Below are 20,223 nucleotides of genomic sequence, written 5' to 3' on the forward strand. Positions count from 1 at the left end.
AAAACTGGCTTTAAAGTCTACTCTGTTAACAGCCATCTGGCCCCAACCAAATATTTAAAATGTTTAGTAGCTTGAAGTAGAGTTTCAGAGGCAATAAAAGTCAAAAAGGAATAAAAAAGAAACAATGTTAAAATATCAAAACTCTTGTAAAATAGGGGACATCTTACTTCGTAATATACAAAAATTTGAGTATGAAAAAAATGCTGTACTTAACATTTACACCCACATTTTAATTAGGATTTTTGAAATATACTGCCACAAAAAGGATGAATTATTTATTGTTATAATTTTATTTTTCTTAATGTTTATTTATTTAGAGTCAGAGCACGAGCAGGGGAGAGGCACAGAGAGAGAGGGAGAGAGAGAGAAACCCAAGCAGGCTCCACACTGTCAGTGAACCACGTCATGAACTATGACATCTTGACCTGAGCTGAAATCAAGAGTTGGACATTCAACCGACTGAGCCACCCAGGTGCCCCAATTGCTATAATTTTAAATAAGTTAGTATTGCTGACAATTCTAAAGTTGATGTTGAGGTAGTACTTCAACCTTTATTTGCTTATAACCACACTCCTATTAGCCCAGGAAACAGATGAGTTAAACACACTGCTAAGAATACTAAATACTGGAAGAAAAGAACACACGGAAAATTCACCAGCTGAAAAAAAGGTAACATGTTTGCACGTGGACACAAGTGAATGTGTATTCATGCAAACAATAAGCGGAGTTCTAAGTGATCTAAGATGTTAATGCATTCATCTGAATACCAGCCCAAGTTAGTTTTCCCATCCTCTTATATATATATGTGTGTATATATATATATATATATATGTATATATATATATATATATTATTTTTTTTACCCCTCGGTTCTCTAGTATTGTGGGGAAAATGCACTGCAAGTATATAGCCCCAACTTCAGCTGGGATCCCATGGATATGTGGAAAATCGTTTTTGTCTCTAGTCTTTTATATTTTCTACAGAAGCTATAAGCATTTAACAGTTATCTTCCCAAGGCATCTTCCCTATCACCTCCAAGCCTCATCTGTACTGATAAAGAAAATACAAGCCATAGGATGGCTTTTCCTTCAACCTCACAACTTACCTATAAGAGCACCATCCTTTTATTCATTCATCAGAATAAATAACTATGTGATTCAGTGTTTATTGATCATTTCCCATATGTGAAGCAGTGGGCTGAAAACTTCACCTATAATAATTTAGATCCCACAATAATCAAACAAGACAAGTATTTTTGGTCCCATTTTTTACAATACAAGAGTAAAATTCAGGGAGCTAAGTAACTTGTCCAAGGTTTGAAGCTAATGAGAGGCAGAAAGCAGATCTGAATCCAAGTTTGTCTATAACTATATCACTCCGCCTCTGAAAGTGTTCTAATGCCTGACCCAAGCAAGTCTCCCACTTCTACAGAGGGACACCACATTCATAAATAATTTTCAATACTGTATGATCTTTCTCTTTTTTTCTAACCAGTACAAAGATACCTACATTACTATACTTAAGTAAAAAAAAATATGGCTTATGCACTTTATATGTTTTCATTTAAAAACAGATTTTTATCAGTTAAGGTCTCTTTGCAAACTTAAAACCCAAAAAATAGACTTTTAATAAAAGCATATATATATTAGTTACATAATAAGTTTTTTAACTTAATGTAAATGATTTAGATCTGTTTAAAGACATGGGTTGAAAACTGACTTGCACTGAGTTTCCAAGAAAAACTCAATATATCACTTTACACTAGTAACAGTTATCTGTCTTTCTGCTCATCTACAGAGTGGAAAAGAATGATGAAATTTCCTGTTTCTTCAATTTTCCAGTAATTTCTCAGTTTGGCAGAGATTCATTCTTTCAAAGGTAGAAAGTGGTTTAGCAACATCTGCAGAAAGAGCTAATGCTTTTAAGAACTGTGTCCTCTCTTTAATGTCCCGACAAATGTAGGCCCTAATTGGCATCAATGAGTTTTCTCACATAACTTTTAATAAAACTTCATCAGGCTCAGTCTTTAATGGCTCATCAAGGCACATGATTTACTGTGCTTTTCACATAGAAGCTTGATTGCCTACATCCGCACCACATCAAACCCTTTTTTCTTCAGCTGTTAAGAATTCACTTCAACACTGTAAGCACCATGCATTTATATAAGGACTAGAGTCTGTCTTGTTCAACATTCTATCCCCAGCACTCATACAGAGTAGATGGTCAATAAACATTTGTTGTAATACATGGTGGCAAGAAAATAACTTAGAGAATATTGTGTAACCTGCCACAGGTTTTTAATAAAATTTCCCCGAAGCAGTTACATCAATCTGTTGTTTTGAATACTATGAAATATGATATCAAAATCCAGAGCCTATAATATCTTTAAGCTTTAACAGAAGATTAGTTTGTTTCTATGACAGTCAGTTTGAAAATATTTTAGAACAGTTTTAAAAACATTTTTCTCATCTCTTTTGATTCAAAATAAGCCAAATAGTGATTAAAGAACAATTTGTATATTTTAAATTTATGTATACAATAACATATTTTGATATAGCTAAATCTGTATCTTTAAAGAGTGGGTTTTCTTTCACTCAGGTCAGAATGTAGATTCTTCAATCCAAAAAGGATGTTAGTTATATCTGCAGTTCATAAACACCTTGTCAATCACTGATACAATTCAAGAACTCCATACATATTTAGTGCTGCATTCATTTTTAAACAAATATTGCCAAAGATTACACACAGTGTGAGAAATGTCACCTAAATGCTAAAAAGTCTGTAAATATCAATTCATAATGGTAGGTTCCTTGTCTATCATTAAAATAAATATCAGCTTCTTGTCCACTTTCAATTTTGCTGAATGCCACCCACTTATAAATTAGTTATAATGATCCAAAATACCCAGTTATATTTTCCTATCATTTCTCAATTTTTCTCCCATTCCATAAAAAGATGATTTGAAAATTAACTGTAAGGACAATTTACAGACCTCCATCCATCCTTTTGGAGATAACTGAAGGCTCCATCCACAACACTTGCAAAGAACTGGCCTCCAGTGATGAAGAGAGTGTTAATGGTGACTAATCGACCTCTTAAATTGGGCGGTGAGACTTCAGCGATGTACACTGGCACTGTCATGGAGGCAATGCCTGTAAAGAAGCAATGGAAAGTCAACAGAGGACATTTACTCAAGATTTCTGTTGTAAATACTGATGCTAGACAAAGACACACATACACAGCCTTGGTTTTCTACTTTAAACCAAGATTCACCAGATACTTAAAGATTCTGTAACTAGTGACTACCACAGATAAGACATATGTGGAGATACCAATCTCTGAATATCATTTTTCATATTATCATGTAAATGCCTACAAATGAAAACTACCTCTAGAGCTATCAGATAACTTTATAACGCATATAAAGCACACTTTATAAGTTTTGTGGATGAAAAATAAGAAAATGCTCTCTAGATAGAATATAGTTATCAAAATATTTTTAGTCTATACAGAAATATAATCAGACAATGGTGAGAATAAAAATTATCCCAGAATCATATTAACTATTCAAAGTCATCAGTTCCAGTAGACACACACCAAAACTGTTAATTGGTTTACTAATAAGAAATCCATACATTAAATCACCCTATTCAATTGGCTCAGTAGAGAATTCTGAAGTTGATTATAATGGACAATACTATGGAAATTTACAGTCCTCAAGAACATATGATCTTAACCATAAAATAGATGGCTTTATGGCTAAGGTGTATTTAGCTGTATGTGCTTAAAATCTGTTTCTATCTAAAATTAATGCAGCATAATCTATGGTAGTAGTTCTAGAACTTCACTGATCACTAAATCACTTATGTGGCCATCTCTCTCTCTCTCTCTCTCTTTCTCTCTGTTTTAATGAAGATGAAGATGCTCTCACCTCACCCATCCTAGACCTACTAAATAAAAAACTACAGAGATGGGAGATGGGTCTTTTTACGACTTTAGTTATTTTAATTTTTATTTTATTTTTCTAGAGAGAGAGTGAGTTGGGGAGGGGGGGAGCGGAGAGAATCTCAAGCAGGATCCATGCTCAGCACTGATCCCAATGCAGGGCTTGATCCCACAACCCTGGAATCATACCCTAAGCCAAAATCCAGAGTCAAACATGCAACCAAGCCACCCAAGCACCTGGATCTGTCTTTTAAAAATCCTCCAAGCATTCCTGATGCACACCATCAGGTGAGCTAATCCAAATTTGAGCTAATCCAGAATTATTACCTAAAAGAAAATCTTGGTACTCTTGGCCGTATCTAGCTCACTTCCCAGTAGCACTTCCAATTTCTAGGTATGTCTGATTAATTAATCCCAAACTAATCAATATTCATCTAATCGATATTCACGAAAGTTAAAAACAATCAAAAAGGATTATCTAAGAAAATATGATCATTTTTATATCTATAGATACTATAAGTTGACCTCTAGATTAAACCAGAACACCAATGGGTTGCATAACACACCCATGAAGAAGAAACTGCCTTGTTTTTTTTAATGTTTATTTATTTTTGAGACAGAGAGACAGAGAGCGCGCACATGAGTGGGGGAAAGCAGAGAGAGAGGGAGACACAGAATCTGAAGCAGGCTCCAGGCTCAGCTGTCAGCACAGAACCCGACACAGGGCTCGAACTCACTAACTGTGAGATCATGACCTGGGCCAAAGTCGGACACTTAACCAACTGAGCCACCCAGGCGCCCTAAGAAGAAACTGCTTTTCATTAATTAATCATTACAATGCCAACAAAATAGCCTATATTAAAGGTAGCAGTACCAAAAAACCTGTTGCCGTGTTTTCTGTACAAGGGCTGCTGAAGGTGCTATCTACCACATTCCAGATAATGGGAGACATCTGTCTCCAGTCTCAGTGACTACAATAGTTGTGCCTCTCAACAACTGACCTGTGTTTATGGGCACCATAAACCACACAGTTGTCTTTTATTTCCCTCTTTAGGCAGTCACAGAGGCCCACCTCTACCAAGCGTTTTGGACTTGATGGTATTTGTTCTGCGAGCTCAATTCCCTCCTGATGCCACCACTGTCTCAATTTCCACCTATTTTAAACATATGTTTTACCACATTTTTATTTGCTTTGTTCCATCTTTGACCCAAGCAAATAAACAAACAGACAAGATTTAAGTAATATATCTGCTTCCGTACTACTGAAAAACTACTAATAAGTCTGCACACAAGTCAGACGATTAAATCTCTGAACTGTACACTCTGTAGTTTCCACCAGTATTATTTGCTGCTGTAGCATCTGTCAACATACATAAATATACACGAAAAGAACCTTAAGATTTTAAGAGTTTCATAAAATAAGCATGTGTCAGTAGATATAGTCTTTACAATTAAATCAGCACCTAAACAGCTGAAAGTTTCCATCTGACTGCTAATCAATTTAATAACACAAATCATACTAAATTGGTTTTCATCTAACTTGGAAAGAGGAAACATCTGATGCATATGTTGACAAGTTAATTGTATATTCTTTTTAGTTCTTTTACAATTAGAACATCTCAATAAACTTAATTGTCCGGACTTCTTTTCCGGCTTTGGTCTAGCTGTAAACAGAAATTCTGTTGCTCTCTTCAGACAGACATCTTCACTCAACCACGTAACCTGCACATTTAAGCATGGGAAATCAGGACTGTGGTTTTAGGCAGCACATGCTTGTCAAATAGCCCATAGATTTTACTTGACAGAAATGCAAGGATGTCCTCAGGCCCTTATAAAGGTTTATTATTAAAAATAAACACTAGAACCTTGAAAAGTAACAGGAATTGGCAAAGAGAAAAGACTGAGGAACTATAAAAAGACAGACTCACTGGATTTACAATTGAAAAGAACCCCAAAAGATGTGTCCAAGGAGTGTTCACATTGACTTAACCAGTGTTAGAACAGCCTATGTTCAATATTTCACAAGGACTGGTTATTTTATCTAATCCTCAGAACACCTTTCTAAAAGACATATGATTATCCCCATTTTGCAAAGAAGGACCTTACCCAGGTCACATGATGAATAAGTGGAGGAAACAGAATCTGAAGCAGACAGACATTCCAGAACCCAATTTTGAAAGCTCTAGACTCTACTGTCTGGCCACAACAGATGAGGGTAGACTCTGGAACCAGTGGGTTTAAATTTTAGCTTTGCCACTCGCCAGCTGGTTAAGTCTGGACAAACTAACCTTTTTGGTCTCCAGCTCATCCATATAATGGGAAAAATAAAAGCAATTCTTTCACAGGAGTTGAGATTTAATGAATTCACAATCAAAGCACTTAAAATCGTACATACCATATAGAAAGTAGTCCCTAATGGGGGTGCCTGGGTGGCTCAGTTGGTTAAGTATCTGACTTCAGCTCAGGCCATGGTCTCACTGTTCGTGAGTTCGAGCCCCGCATCGGCTCTGTGCTGGCAGCTCAGAGCCTGGAGCCGGCTTCAGATTCTGTGTCTCCCTCTCTCTGCCCCTCCCCAGCCTCGTGCTCTCAGTCTCTCTTTCTCTCAAAAATAAATGTTAAAAAAATTTTTTTGGAAGTAGTCCATAATGTTAGCAATTATTTCTATGATTACTATACCTCTAGTTGTGAGGCATTCTAACTTTTTTGATTTAGTTTGACTTGTTTTAGGTGCTAACATTATCAAGATGAATGTAAGTCCACAAAACAGGGTCTCTGTTATAAAAGAAGCTGCACACAAACCCTACTCATATAAACGGCCAATCAGATAATAATTTCCAAATACCATGGTAAGGGTCACAGTACAGTGACACACTGGGCTCCATCCTGTGATGCTGACAACTGATGTATGCTAACAATGATTGGATGCCAGCTCAGAGAGGCTGGGTAGACAATTCTACAGAGAAGGGCATGGGCTTAAAATAAATATGAAATGATATGGGATTTTCTCAGAGGTAAACAAAAGATGTGAAGCAGAGTATTTGTGGAGAGGAGAGGCTGAGAGAGCCCAAATCACAGAAGCAAGTACCCATCACTTGGATATGCTCATCGCTTATTTGATCTGAGCTGGGCACTGTGCTAAGCACTGGGGACACAGTGCTGTAAGAGAGACATGTCCTCCGTCCTCATGGAGCTTAGCATCTGACAGGCAAAATGTGTTTGAACAAGTAATTAGAAGTCAAATGTGATGGGTGTCACCAAAGGGAAAGTGTGAGGAACATGAGCTCATAGCAAAGTTACGACGAAGGACTAATAGCAAAAGGACTTCAGCTTGAGGAGTCTGAGAGTTCTTGGATGAGAAGTTCACATTTAAGCAGAGATTAGGTGAATGAGTAAGTTAGAGCTTGATGATACTGTGGGAAAGGTGATACACACTTTAAATGATCAGACCAGCTTAGACAAAGGCCTTGAGGCAAAAGGAGATGCATCCTGCTAGAGAAGGGGGACTATCTTTTTTTTAAGTTTATTTACTTATTTTGAGATAGAGGGATAGAACCAGCAGGAAAGGGGCAGAGAGAGAGAGGGAGACAGGGGATCTGAAGCAGGCTCTGTGCTGACAGCACAGAGGGGGGCTCAAAGTCATGAACTGTGAGATCATGACCTGAGCTGAAGTCAGACGCTTAACCAAATGAGCCATCCAGGAGCCCCAATAAGGGAGACTACTTCTAGAGACACAGAGACCAACCTGACTATATAAGATCTTAGTGGACGTATTGAGGACTAGGTATTCAGAAGCCTTTAAATAGTATAATGGAAGAAAAGGCACAATTAGCATCATGTTTAAAAGAGTCCTTCTTGTTGGAGTATGGAAAACCAATTGCAAGGGAGTAACGGGTACAGTAGAGGCAATGGAGTAAAAAGGAGAGATTCCAGAAGTATATATTTAGTACCTAGGCTAGCAGGAATTGGGATGGAACATGAAGGATGAAGAGAGGAGGGACTCAAGGATGATGGTCAGATGTCCGGAAAGAGCAAGTAGGAGCATGATAGGTACTTTGTACAAACATAAAGAACACGAAAGAAGCCAAGTGTGGACCGAAGATGATAAGGCCAAATTTTAGCCAGGTTGAGCCAGAGGGGCTCTGTGAAACATACAAGTAGACAGCAAGTAGAACATTCCCTGGGTATGTTGGAAATAACAGATTATTTACATGTGAGTGTTCCCAGCCTGCCTCATTTCTGCCACCCAGTAACTCTGTCAAAATAACCAACCTTTCCTTCCTCGCTCATCCTCTAGGGAGAGTCTGGTATTTGTCACCCTAGTTCTTGAGCCATTATCATGCTAGGCAAAAAAAAGGATGGAGAAGAAAACATGGACCAAAGATCTAGTTTATGGAGAGAAGTGCAAATGAAAAAAAAGCCTGGAGACAGTTGTGAGGAGCTCAGGGTCAGTATGGAAAAAAATGGGAGCCTACAACTCAGGGACTGACTGAGGCCTGATTTGAGATGAGGGGACAGAGGGGTAGATAATAGAGATTTTAAGAAATGTTGCTGAGTTATAACCTACATGTTACTATATTCTTCAAGACACAAAAAGACAATATTACAATCCAATTGCTTTTTAGTTACTAGACTATATATATTTAAATGCAACTTCAAGGTGAGACTAGGTCCAGTGGGGCTTGGAAGTTACACAAATCTCTGAAGCTCAGAAGATAATTCTGTGTGGATGGCACATAAAATGGGAACCATGGGAATGGATAAGAGCTCCCAGAATGGAAGAGGAAAAGAATGCATAGAATGGAGTCCTGAAAAATTCCAGTAGTTATGGAACTGTTAGATGAAGAAAGTATGAAGGAGCAACAAAGACTTTTCTAAAGTGTTTTTTTTATGTTACCATTTTGTATTATCACGTATCGGGTCACCTTATCAATAGGGAGGTGGGACAGGTATCATTCATTATCCCTCTAGGAAAGGTAAAGAAACCCAGCATCAAAGACAGACAGGAAGAGATTTTCAGAAAGTCACAAAAGCAGGTTAATGTCAAAGTGAGTCTCACAGATTCAGGTTCCCTAATCTCTGTTATGTGTCACTCGAGGACCAAGGACTGTGCCTCTGATTAGAATGTGATCCTTCAGCAATTTCTCAGACACATTTTCTTTTTGGATCTATTACCTTAGCTAGCACACGTGAACTTCTAGTGGACAGGCGGGTCTTTTCTCTGCCCCCTACTACCGGCTGCTGTGACATACTAATATCAGGTGTCATGTTAAAGAGCTCAAGCTAACTAGTGAATTGAATATGATTCACTGTATAATTTCCAGCTAGAAAAGTGTAAACCCACAACAGAGAACTATAAAAAAGATGCTGGTGTTCAGGGAGAGGAGAAAACTCCACATTCACTATTGCTAGCTCACCTTGCTATTAATAAAATAGCCATGCAAACTATAACTTACAGATTTCTAAACATGGTGTCAAGTTTTGACAAACCTGGGTCATTAAGGTTCTATCACCCCTCTTTTCTACTTTGGGGAAACAAATGGAATTCTATCTCTAGACAAAGGTCACTGTTCCAATGAAGGGCAGTTAAGTAATACTGTATGAAATCCCCTAAATTAAGAAGTACTTCAGGGGTACCTGGGTGGCTCAGTCGATTGACAATGACTCTTGATTTCAGCTCAGGTCATGATCCCAGGGTCATGGGTTTGAATCCCGCATTGGGCTCAGTGCTGAGTGTGGAGCCTGCTTAAGATCCTTTCTCTCTCTTGGGGCACCTGGGTGGCTCAGTCGGTTCAGCGTCCGACTTCGGCTCAGGTCCTGATCTCATGGTCCGTGGATTCGAGCCCCTCATCAGGCTCTGTGCTGACAGCTCAGAGCCTGAAGCCTGCTTCGGGTTCTGTGTCTCCCTCTCTCTCTGACCCTCCCCCATTCATGCTCTGTCTCTCTCTGTCTCAAAAATAAATAAACATTAAAAAAAATTTTAAAAAAAGATCCTTTCTCTCTCCCCAACACCTCACCTCTGCTCTTCCTCAATATGCGCATGCACGCACACACACACACACTCTCTCTCTCTCTCAAAAAAAAAAAAAAATCAAGTATTTCATAAGTGGGATTAATGATATTTAAAGTTTAGGAGAAAAAAGAGGTTAGAAAGGGAGAGAGCCAAAACATAAGAAACTCTTAAAAACTGAGAACAAACTGAGGGCTGATGGGGGGTGGGAGGGAGGGGAGGGTGGGTGATGGGCATTGAGGAGGGCACCTGTTGGGATGAGCACTGGGTGTTGTATGGAAACCAATTTGACAATAAATTTCATATAAAAAAGAATAAAGTTTAGGAGAGTTCTATGAAGAACTTTGGACTTATTCCCTATTCCAAACATTAATCAAAATAAATGTCTGGTAAAGAACAAATTCTTAATAGTCCACACTAAACTAATGACTGGAAATTAACATAAGCAACGGAGTGATACAAGGTCCTGTTAACAGCTTATTGGCTTAAACACAACCACAAATATCTGTGTTGGTATTGTTTCTGAATATTGTTAGAAAGTTTGATTTCTTACAAAATAAATAAAGAGGTCTACCTCAGTGAAAACTCATTATCATGCTTGGCCTTGAGGAGTTTCACCAGAAAACTGCACCTCAGACACCACAGTGCAACCCGATTCACACTCTCATGCTGCCAAGCTGAAGCACCATCAGCAGCACAGAACGCTCTTGAGTGTAGAAGCTGGCTTTCAAAAACTGCTGGAAGCCCTTTTAAAGCTCTGAGTCAGAAGTATAAATAATTTCATAAACAAACAGCATTAGAAAATCCTGTTGCGATGGGTAAATACCCATGAACCACAGTAGCCTCTCAGCACAAGCCAGGCAGCAACTAATTAGCTTCTCACAAAGAAGCACATGAATCTACCTTTTAATAATAATGCTTCCTGAACAAGAAGGATTATGAAGTCCTAACTTCATTTTGCAAACTACTGCCCTATGATCTCTAAAGGAATAATTTTAATAAAAAGAAGGAATTTGTCTTAAAAAGTGCCCCTTACTAAAGTTGTTTCAGTTTGGCTGTCTTGCCCCAACTGCTGTTTGCATTCTGCTGAAGAGTCAAAGAGCTACCTTTACCAGGTTGTTAACACCCTAGAATTTATCTTTTAGTTTATTCTAAGGAGGCTAAGACTTTCACAAACACTGCTAGGCAACTTCAAAGAGCTGTAAGCCCCAAATTATTTATATATTAAAATATATACAACACAAAATACTGCTAGAACAAAGGAGCCAGGTTATGGGTGAGATTCTATCCATGGAGATAACTAGCAGAATTAGTGTTCTATAATGTTAAAAAGCTCTTCACAAGGCATTATAAACATGTCACCATCATTTAAAGCCAGTGCCATCTCTTAACGGCCTAAATGACCTCTCCTTTCATACTACTTACGAATATAATATTGACCTGTTCATGTTCTTTTTTACCAGTAACATCTCAGTAAAATCTGGATCACGCTGTTTCTCCAAGCCCAACTACAAGCCCTTTAATGGAATGATTATAACTCACCTATCTTCTGTACTATAACTTGCCTAAGTGTCAAGCACAGACCTTGGCTTAACCGTTGACTATTACTTTGGGATGGATGTAGAAAACCATATCCTTTGGGGCACCTGGGTGGCTCAGTCGGTTAAGCGGCCGACTTCGGCTCAGGTCATGATCTCGCGGTCCGTGAGTTCGAGCCCCGCGTCGGGCTCTGTGCTGACAGCTCAGAGCCTGGAGCCTGTTTCAGATTCTGTGTCTCCCTCTCTCTGACCCTCCCCTGTTCATGCTCTGTCTCTCTCTGTCTCAAAAATAAATAAACATTAAAAAAAATTAAAAAAAAAAAAGAAAACCATATCCTTTAAAATTACTGCCAACTGATTGGTTTTACACTAAATATATTATTCATTAGGGAAAATTTGGAGGTCATGGGTCAGAAGTAAATAAACATCACCTCTAATCACACCACCCACACATAACCACTATTAAAATTTGGTTATAATTTGCAGTACTTTTTACATAATTCTGTAGCTTTAACTCATTACATTTCAAACACTTTCCTTCTCTTTATAACTATTCTTTTCTCAAAAAAAAAAAACACCTCAAACTTCTTACAGAAGCGAGTCAGGTATGATAAATATAGAAGCCAAATGAGTGAGACATAGAAGGTACAACATACTCTGCAGGCCAAAGAAAACCACCAAACAAAACAAATCCCTGTGTAGCCCTATACAACCATCTGGAGTCTGGTTTGTCAACCTTGTAGGACAAGATCATTTTAAGTAATGGCATAATATTCCAGCATTCAGATAAAGAGAAGAAAGAAGTGTTCCTAGAACACCCAGATGGAAGCAGGCAGGAAAAGAACAGAGAAGGAAAGAATTTTTTAACGGGGAGAGATGGAAAATAATGAAATCAACGCATATGTAAGAAATGTCCTAAAACAGAGCAGAGGTTATAAGAGAAAGATAACTGTAGGAAATGGCAACAAAAGTGGAAGCAGTATGCTTTTACACCTGACAAATGTAATACACAAAGGTTAATAAGAAATCAATACATTTTCCTCGAGGCAGTGAATTTAGCAAACAGGAACTTAAGTGGTGCTTTGTCATATTTAGCTCTATGTGACATCTAGAGGTAAATGCTCTAGTACAGCAAACAATGTGGACCTAAACAGCAGCTCAAGGCTGTGAATCACCTGAATGCAGATTGTAATTGAATAGGCATAGACAAAATACAAAAGAAATGTGTCCAGAGTAAGATAAGCCCAGGGCTAGAATCTGGTTGTAGAAATATTCATGCAACAGATATAAAGGGCTAAGAAGTAAAACAGAAGAAGATATTAAATATTAAGAGTAGCAAAGTAATAACTGAACACCCATCCCCCCAAATTTTTTATCTATTCTTCAATATAAAATCTGGCCTTGCCTAAAAATCAGGAGCAGAGAGCCATGAGGAGAGAATCAGCTTACCGACAAAAGAATTAAACAAGGAAATGGGTAGGGTAAGAAACACTAAAAAATTAATAGAATATGTAAATAATTACAGAAGTAAGCACCATATTGGAGGCTGCGTGAAATCTGAATCAGTATGGAACATCAATTTGAGATGCTCTCTGAGAATGGAAAGCAAAGGAAATTCAAATGACAAAAGATATCATTGAAAGATAAACCATCGGGGCGCCTGGGTGGCGCAGTCGGTTAAGCATCCGACTTCAGCCAGGTCACGATCTCACGGTCCATGAGTTCGAGCCCCGCGTCGGGCTCTGGGCTGATGGCTCAGAGCCTGGAGCCTGTTTCCGATTCTGTGTCTTCCTCTCTCTCTGCTCCTCCCCCGTTCATGCTCTGTCTCTCTCTGTCCCAAAAATAAATAAACGTTGGAAAAAAAAAAAAAAGAAAGATAAACCATCATTAAATAAATAAATAAATGGGCCTACAGATAGGTAGCAACAGCAAAACACACTCTGGAAAATTTTGTGATTTGCAAAGTTAACAAAAATTCATCAAATCTTTTATGTATACAGCAAAAGAAAAAAACAGCTCACCCACCTAACCCGGCAATATGGAATGCCAGCAAGGACCACAGATATTTAAAGAGGAAATGTGATTCAAGTATTTTAGATCTTGCCAACTTGTCTTTCAGGCGTGAGAATGTGAAAGACATTCTCAAGTAGCAAACTTCTCTGATAAACCACCCATTTACTATTTTTGGAACAACCTCTAAACCAACCCCAAGATTAGCAAAAACCTTAAGGATAGGGAAGTTTTGGTATAAACAGCTCAGAGGATCTGCCCCTCATTTAGTCTGGACTACAGAAATCTTCTGAGTAAGTAGACCACTGAGTGTTCACTCAACCCTTCTTCATATGGCTCCTCTCTTTTCTCAGTTCTAAGTAACATTTCTTGAGCTGCACAGATAGAATTTCCTGGCTTGTCTGATAACCACTCTAAAGCATTAACTTTTTTTTTTTTTTTTCTGTTCCAGCACCTGGTAGCAATGGCTAAACATTTTACTTGGTTAGAACATTATGCCTAAATAATTAAATAAAAATTTCTATTTCTTTAATGTCCAAAAAGGCAAAGATCTGTAGAGCAAGATAATGTCTATCTTCGTTACCAAAAGTCTCTATTAGTGATTTCCTATGTCTCTAAAAAGTACACTGAATGACCCTAGCCTTTGAGTTTTAAGGTGGTGAAAATCATGTAAACTACCCATCATTAGATATTTTTTCTCCAGCTTCTTCTAATATTATCTTTCCATCTATGTGAATATCCCTATGCTTCTTACATTTAAAAAAAAAGCAATATAAGTAATAAAATCTTAAAGTAAATATGCAGAGAAAAAAGGCACATTTTTTAACATCTACAATGACACAACCTACTTTCCCAGATTCTTCACTAATATCCCCAGTAATCACAGAATCCTATCTGTAATAAATTTTTAGATGTTTGATGAGGAACAAAGCCATGTTAGCTTTCACTGCCTCTTAATTTATTACCACAGAATGGGGAATGATGTTCTACATGTACAGTTTTTGCATTTATCATTCAAGATACTTCAGAAATAGAAAATGGAAAGGTTTGCTAAAGAACAATGGTAAGCATCAGAGCCACACTAAAGTTAAACAAAATGTCTACTCTTAGGAGCTCTAGTTCTGTATCAGCTGGCTTTAAGAAAGCTAAATCTCACTAGCGATAAAAGAGAATGGAGTGAAAGACAGGGAGAGATCTTTAGGTTCTCCCTAGCATAGAGTTAAAATTGTTTTAATAGACATAACCAACTCTGTATCTTGTTCTTTAGTATACCAAGAATGTATACATAATTCAAAGACTGTTTAGGTGATTCTCTGAACTGGTAGGCACCAGCACAGCGAAACATTTATCAATGCTGTTTCTTTTTTCTTGTAGTGTCTAAAAGAATATACCAGATCTTTAACATTTACGAAAGGTGAAAAGCAAGATGCCATACCTGTAGCTTAGTAACACTCTTAGAAATAGACTCCAAGTGAAATGACAAATAATGAACGATATGGGTGACTGTGAAAAGGGCAGTATGATCTCTCTTAAGCTGGCTTTAGAAAGAGATTATTAAAATGAACCCTTGTATTACTACTCTCCATGGCTTATGAACATCTTTTCACTCTGCTTGCAGATCTAGTGGCAGCTCTGACTCAGTCAACAGAGCCTAGTTTTGGCAGAAATTAGCTGGCATTATCTCTTATTTCTGCTCCAGCAGCTTTGAGACACTAACACAGCCAGAATAAAAGTAGTGACTTGTAATGCTTTAACAAATGTCGAGGTAAAATGACTTTTATCACTGCTGCTATTCACATTTTCCCTTAGTGATTTAATTGTAAAAATACCTAGCTCGTCTCACCCTTTTTGAATAATATTTTGCAAAATATCCATCTACAAGTAGGCCAATGGCATATTTCAACAGGCTTTTATTTACATGAAGTCAATTTCCTACTCAGGAGGAGACAGGAGGCAGAAAGGCAGATGACAGACAGATGTGGGAGGACACTGAAGAGATGACAAATAATAGATGGTAGAGATACAGTTAAAAATCACTTATATTCATTTTCAAAGTACTAATTTCAACTTGATGAAAACTCTTAAATAGGTAGTTTTAAATGCAAAAAAATTAAAACGTCCTTCTCTTAACGTTTCTCTTGCCAGGTTGGAAAGGATCCCCCAAACCCTGAGGATTCCGTTCTTCACATATATCCTAGCTGGAAGCTTGTGTTTATCTTCGTATTTATGGGAGGGGATCACAAACAAGAGAAGAAATGCCCACATATGACTAGTTTCTGTGAAAATACAAAAGTAGGCAAAGATAACCACTTCAAGATGGTATCTTGACCATCTCCCACCTTCTTAGTGCCGTTAGAATTTCTCTGTTAAATGACAGCGGACTTCTCGGCAGGAACAGTGGAACTCAGAGGACAGTAAAATGGTACTTCCCTTGTGCTAAGAGAAAATAACCATCAATCTAGGTTTCTAACCCAACAGAAAAAAGTCTCTTTCAAGAACAAGAGCAAAATTCCTAAATAAGTAAATTCTAGAAGTCTATTTTCTTTTGGCTTTCTGGACCCAACTGCAATGTGTGGGGGGAGGAGGGTTCCCCTGATACCAAAAACCATTTCTTGGACATGGACAGGAGATTCAAGAATTCAACTCAATTCTGATATGATCTACCCAGAGATAGCATCATATGCCACAGGCTGAGGGCTGACTTCTACAAAACTGTGCCACTGCCCCCACTTCAGATGCCAACCCCAGGCCCAGGTTGTCACCTGTGCTGCTGACCAACTGCCTACAAACTAACAGTTCCAATGACCCCCCCTACAACTCAGGATGCAACTGCCAAGTTCAAGTTGTTGACCAGTGGGCTACAAACCAGAGATAACCACAATCTCCTCCTCAGATTCAATTAATCTGCTACAGCAACTCACGGAATTCAGAAACATTTTACAGCTGACCCTTGAACACATGGGTTACAAGTGCCAACCCCACGCACACATTCGAAAATCTGGACATATCTTTTGATTCCCCCAAAACTTAACTACTAATAGTATGCTGTTAACCAGAGGCCTTAGCCTAATATAAGCAGTCAAATAACACATATTTTGCGTATTATGTTAACTGAAAAAAGCCAACCTCAAAGTAGGTTAGTAAACACCTTATTCATTCTTACTGAGGGCTACAGCCCAGGAGACAGTATTTCAGATTGCTCTGAAGAACTGCCCTGAAACCTATTAGCTTACAGGGCATTAAATGCAAAAAAGGTTATATGTGTTACAAGCAGCTCTCCAAATACCTGCACATCACAAGGTATTATTTTTTCAGTTGTAAAAATTAAGGTTTAGTGATTTCCACACAACACATGTGAAAGACGCTTAGATCATCTTAATGCATTGCTTCTATCATATCTGGTTGATTAAACTATTGCCTGCATACCTGCACTTAACTCATTTTCCAGTTCTATTTTTGATATCTCATTGAGGTCACTTGAGATCATCACAGAAGGTGGACATCAGTCACCTACTACAGTTTTAGTACACAGTTATATGTATTATATACTGTATTCTTTTTTTTTTTTTTTTTTTTAATTTTTTTTTTTTTTTCAACGTTTATTTATTTTTGGGACAGAGAGAGACAGAGCATGAACGGGGGAGGGGCAGAGAGAGAGGGAGACACAGAATCGGAAACAGGCTCCAGGCTCTGAGCCATCAACCCAGAGCCTGACGCGGGGCTCGAACTCACGGACCGCGAGATCGTGACCTGGCTGAAGTCGGACGGTTAACCGACTGCGCCACCCAGGCGCCCCTATATACTGTATTCTTACAATTACAGAAGCTAAATAAAATGTTATTAAGAAAATCATAAAGGGGCACCTAAAGTGGTGGCTCAGTCAGTTAAGCGTCCAACCCTTGAGTTCATGAATTCATGACCTCATGACCCTGAAGTCATGAACTCACAGTTCATGAGTTTGCTCCCCATGTCAGGCTCTGCCTGCTTGGGATTCTCTCCCTCTCTCTCTGCCCCCCTCCACACACACAAGATGCATGTGCATGCTCTCTCAAACTGTTAAAAAAAAAAAAAAAAAAAAAAGGGAAAAAAAATACCTGTATGGTTTAAAAAACAAATCATAAAGAAAATACATTTATAGCTGAAATAAGACTCAACTACCCCCATTTTGACCTCAAACTTTATAATTAAGTTCTTTCCAGCTTATCTCTTAACACAGGCAAAAGACTGGGGACAAAACATCTCCTAATGGGAACAGAACCTATCCCCTCAAGCCATGAGGACTGCCCTGAGCTAGCAAGACCCTGAGTAACAGATCCCATGACAATAATAGATTTGACCTTCTCTGCCCACTTCCACATTACCAACCGACCTTGGTCCCACATTTGCCTTAGATAAACCAGTATTTCCAATATTTTGGAGACAGCCTTTGAGAGATTGGTCCATGGTCTTCCTGGTGTTGGCCTCAAATCCCTCTCTGGTTTCACGATAACTCATTTCTCCACCTTTGGATTTTGTCAGTGGCGAGTGGCAGAACGTGGTCTGTTTGGGAACCCCGCAGCCAGATGCTCTTGCTACAGTACTACACTGTATTTACTGAAAAAAATCAGCACATAAATGGACCCACACAGTTCAAGCCCATGTTGCTGAAGCATCAATTGTACTTACTACATTGTTGGTTTGTTATCAACAGAGCTCAGAAACAGCCAGATGGGAGAAATGCACAGGGCAAGGTTTGCGGTAAAGGGCACAGAGCTTCCATGCCCGCTCCAGTGTGCCACTCTTCCCGAATCTCCACCAACCGGAAGCCTTCCTAACTCCATCCCTTTTGGGTTTCAATGGGGATTTCGCTGACCTTCAACCTCCAGGCCCTCTTCCTTCTCCCTGAGAGCAGGGGATGAGACTGAAAGTTCCAACCTTCTAATCACAGGGTTGACGCCCCTGGCAACCAGCCCCCATCTTTAGGTGCTTAACAAAAGTCACATTTATCACTCTCTGCACTTAGGAAATTCCAAGGGTTTTGGGAGCTATAAGCCAGGAACTATGGATTAAGACCAAATACATTATTTCGTAAAATCACAGCATTTCAGATAATCACGGATCCCAAATGGATGATGCAATAGAATAAAGATGCAAGAAAGAATGAAGAGCGTAGAAAAAGTGATAAATACATACGAACATCTAAAAACTAAAACTAAACAAAACTCCATTAGCAAGATCTCAGGACATACACATGCAAACTTAAGACAATCAAAATACAAGACAAAAGAATTAAAGTTGTGAGGAGATAAAAGGGAGTTAATGTGCTATAATTTGCTTGTATTATTCAGAAGGAAGGTTGACATTTTTTTAACTTCAGACTTCATTATGTTAAATCTGGGTACAATTTAAATGGCAACTACCAAAAAATATATGTAAACAAAATCTAACTTCCAAACTAGTTGAAAGAAATTTGCATGAGAAAAATTTATATATACAGGGCAATTCAAAAAGAGAGAAAAAGCAGCACAAATAATTTGGGGGGTGCAAAGACCGTTATAAATTGAATTATATCAATAATTATAATATGTATAAAAGGATCAAATGAATTAAGTAAAAAGAAGAGCAATCCATATGGAGTTAAGGTAATCTCTCTGGATTTAAAATCTACACTTTATTTTTGTATAAAAATAAGCCCACAAATTAAAAGAACATTAACAAGATTGAAAGCAAAAGAATTAAAAAAAAGTCTAAACAAAAGCTGAAAAATATTTTTAAAAAACAAAACAAAGGAAGCCAAGGCAGCCATGTTCATTCAGTTAAAACAGAGAATAAAGCAAAAAGTAACTAAAGACCGAAAGTATAACATGTAATATGCATAAAGGGTTCAATTCAAAAGCAAGAGAGAACAGTTAAATTACATATGACCTTATTACGTGGTTGGAAAATACAGAAAACAAATGACAGAAATACAAAAAATACACAAATCCATAATAACAGTGACACATCCATTACTGTTACAAGCACAAAAAATTATTTATAAAAACTGGCCATTTGTCCATAAAGCAGTCGTCACCAATATCAAATATGGAGCACCTGAAAGCAATATCACAGAAAACAAATTAAAAATAAAAAAGATAATCAGCCAAAACAAATCAGCCATATGTTTGAGAATTAAAAATATGCTTTCAAATAATCCACAGGTCAAAGAAATCATATTGGAAATTTAATATTTTTGAAAGTGAATAAAAATAATACTCCATATTAATAGTTGTGTGATTCATCAAAAGAAATATTTAAATGACAAGAGACACTGAAAATAAATCATGTATGTCTATCCAAAGAATTTAGGGGAAAAAAATTAACTTTAAAAAGCACAAGGAGGGGCGCCTGGGTGGCGCAGTCAGTTAAGCGTCCGACTTCAGCCAGGTCACGATCTCGCGGTCCGTGAGTTCGAGCCCCGCGTCGGGCTCTGGGCTGATGGCTCGGAGCCTGGAGCTTGTTTCCGATTCTGTGTCTCCCTCTCTCTCTGCCCCTCCCCCGTTCATGCGCTGTCTCTCTCTGTCCCAAAAATAAATAAACGTTGAAAAAAAAAAAAAAAGCACAAGGAAATACTAAGTAACAAAAACTAATGAAATAGAAAACACAGAGGGGATTCAAAAGCCAAAAGCTGGTTCTTTTACAGTAAAAATTTTCACAAATATCTGGAAGAACTGGTCAAGAAAAAGAAAGCTTAAATAACCAACA

The 20,223-nt window shown here is 38.0% G+C and overlaps 1 protein-coding gene across 1 annotated transcript in view; it reads right to left on the minus strand.

Annotated features, from left to right (window-relative positions):
• SLC2A13 (solute carrier family 2 member 13) overlaps window positions 1–20,223 on the minus strand; it is a 376,609-nt gene that overhangs the window by 316,566 nt on the left and 39,820 nt on the right. Inside the window, exon 2 of the mRNA XM_043563328.1 lies at window positions 2,993–3,152. Within this exon, the coding sequence (XP_043419263.1) occupies window positions 2,993–3,152 (160 nt within the window). The remainder of the gene's footprint in view (window positions 1–2,992; window positions 3,153–20,223) is intronic.

This window comes from Prionailurus bengalensis, chromosome B4, assembly GCF_016509475.1.
Source record: "Prionailurus bengalensis isolate Pbe53 chromosome B4, Fcat_Pben_1.1_paternal_pri, whole genome shotgun sequence".
Classification (NCBI taxonomy): Eukaryota; Metazoa; Chordata; class Mammalia; order Carnivora; family Felidae; genus Prionailurus; species Prionailurus bengalensis.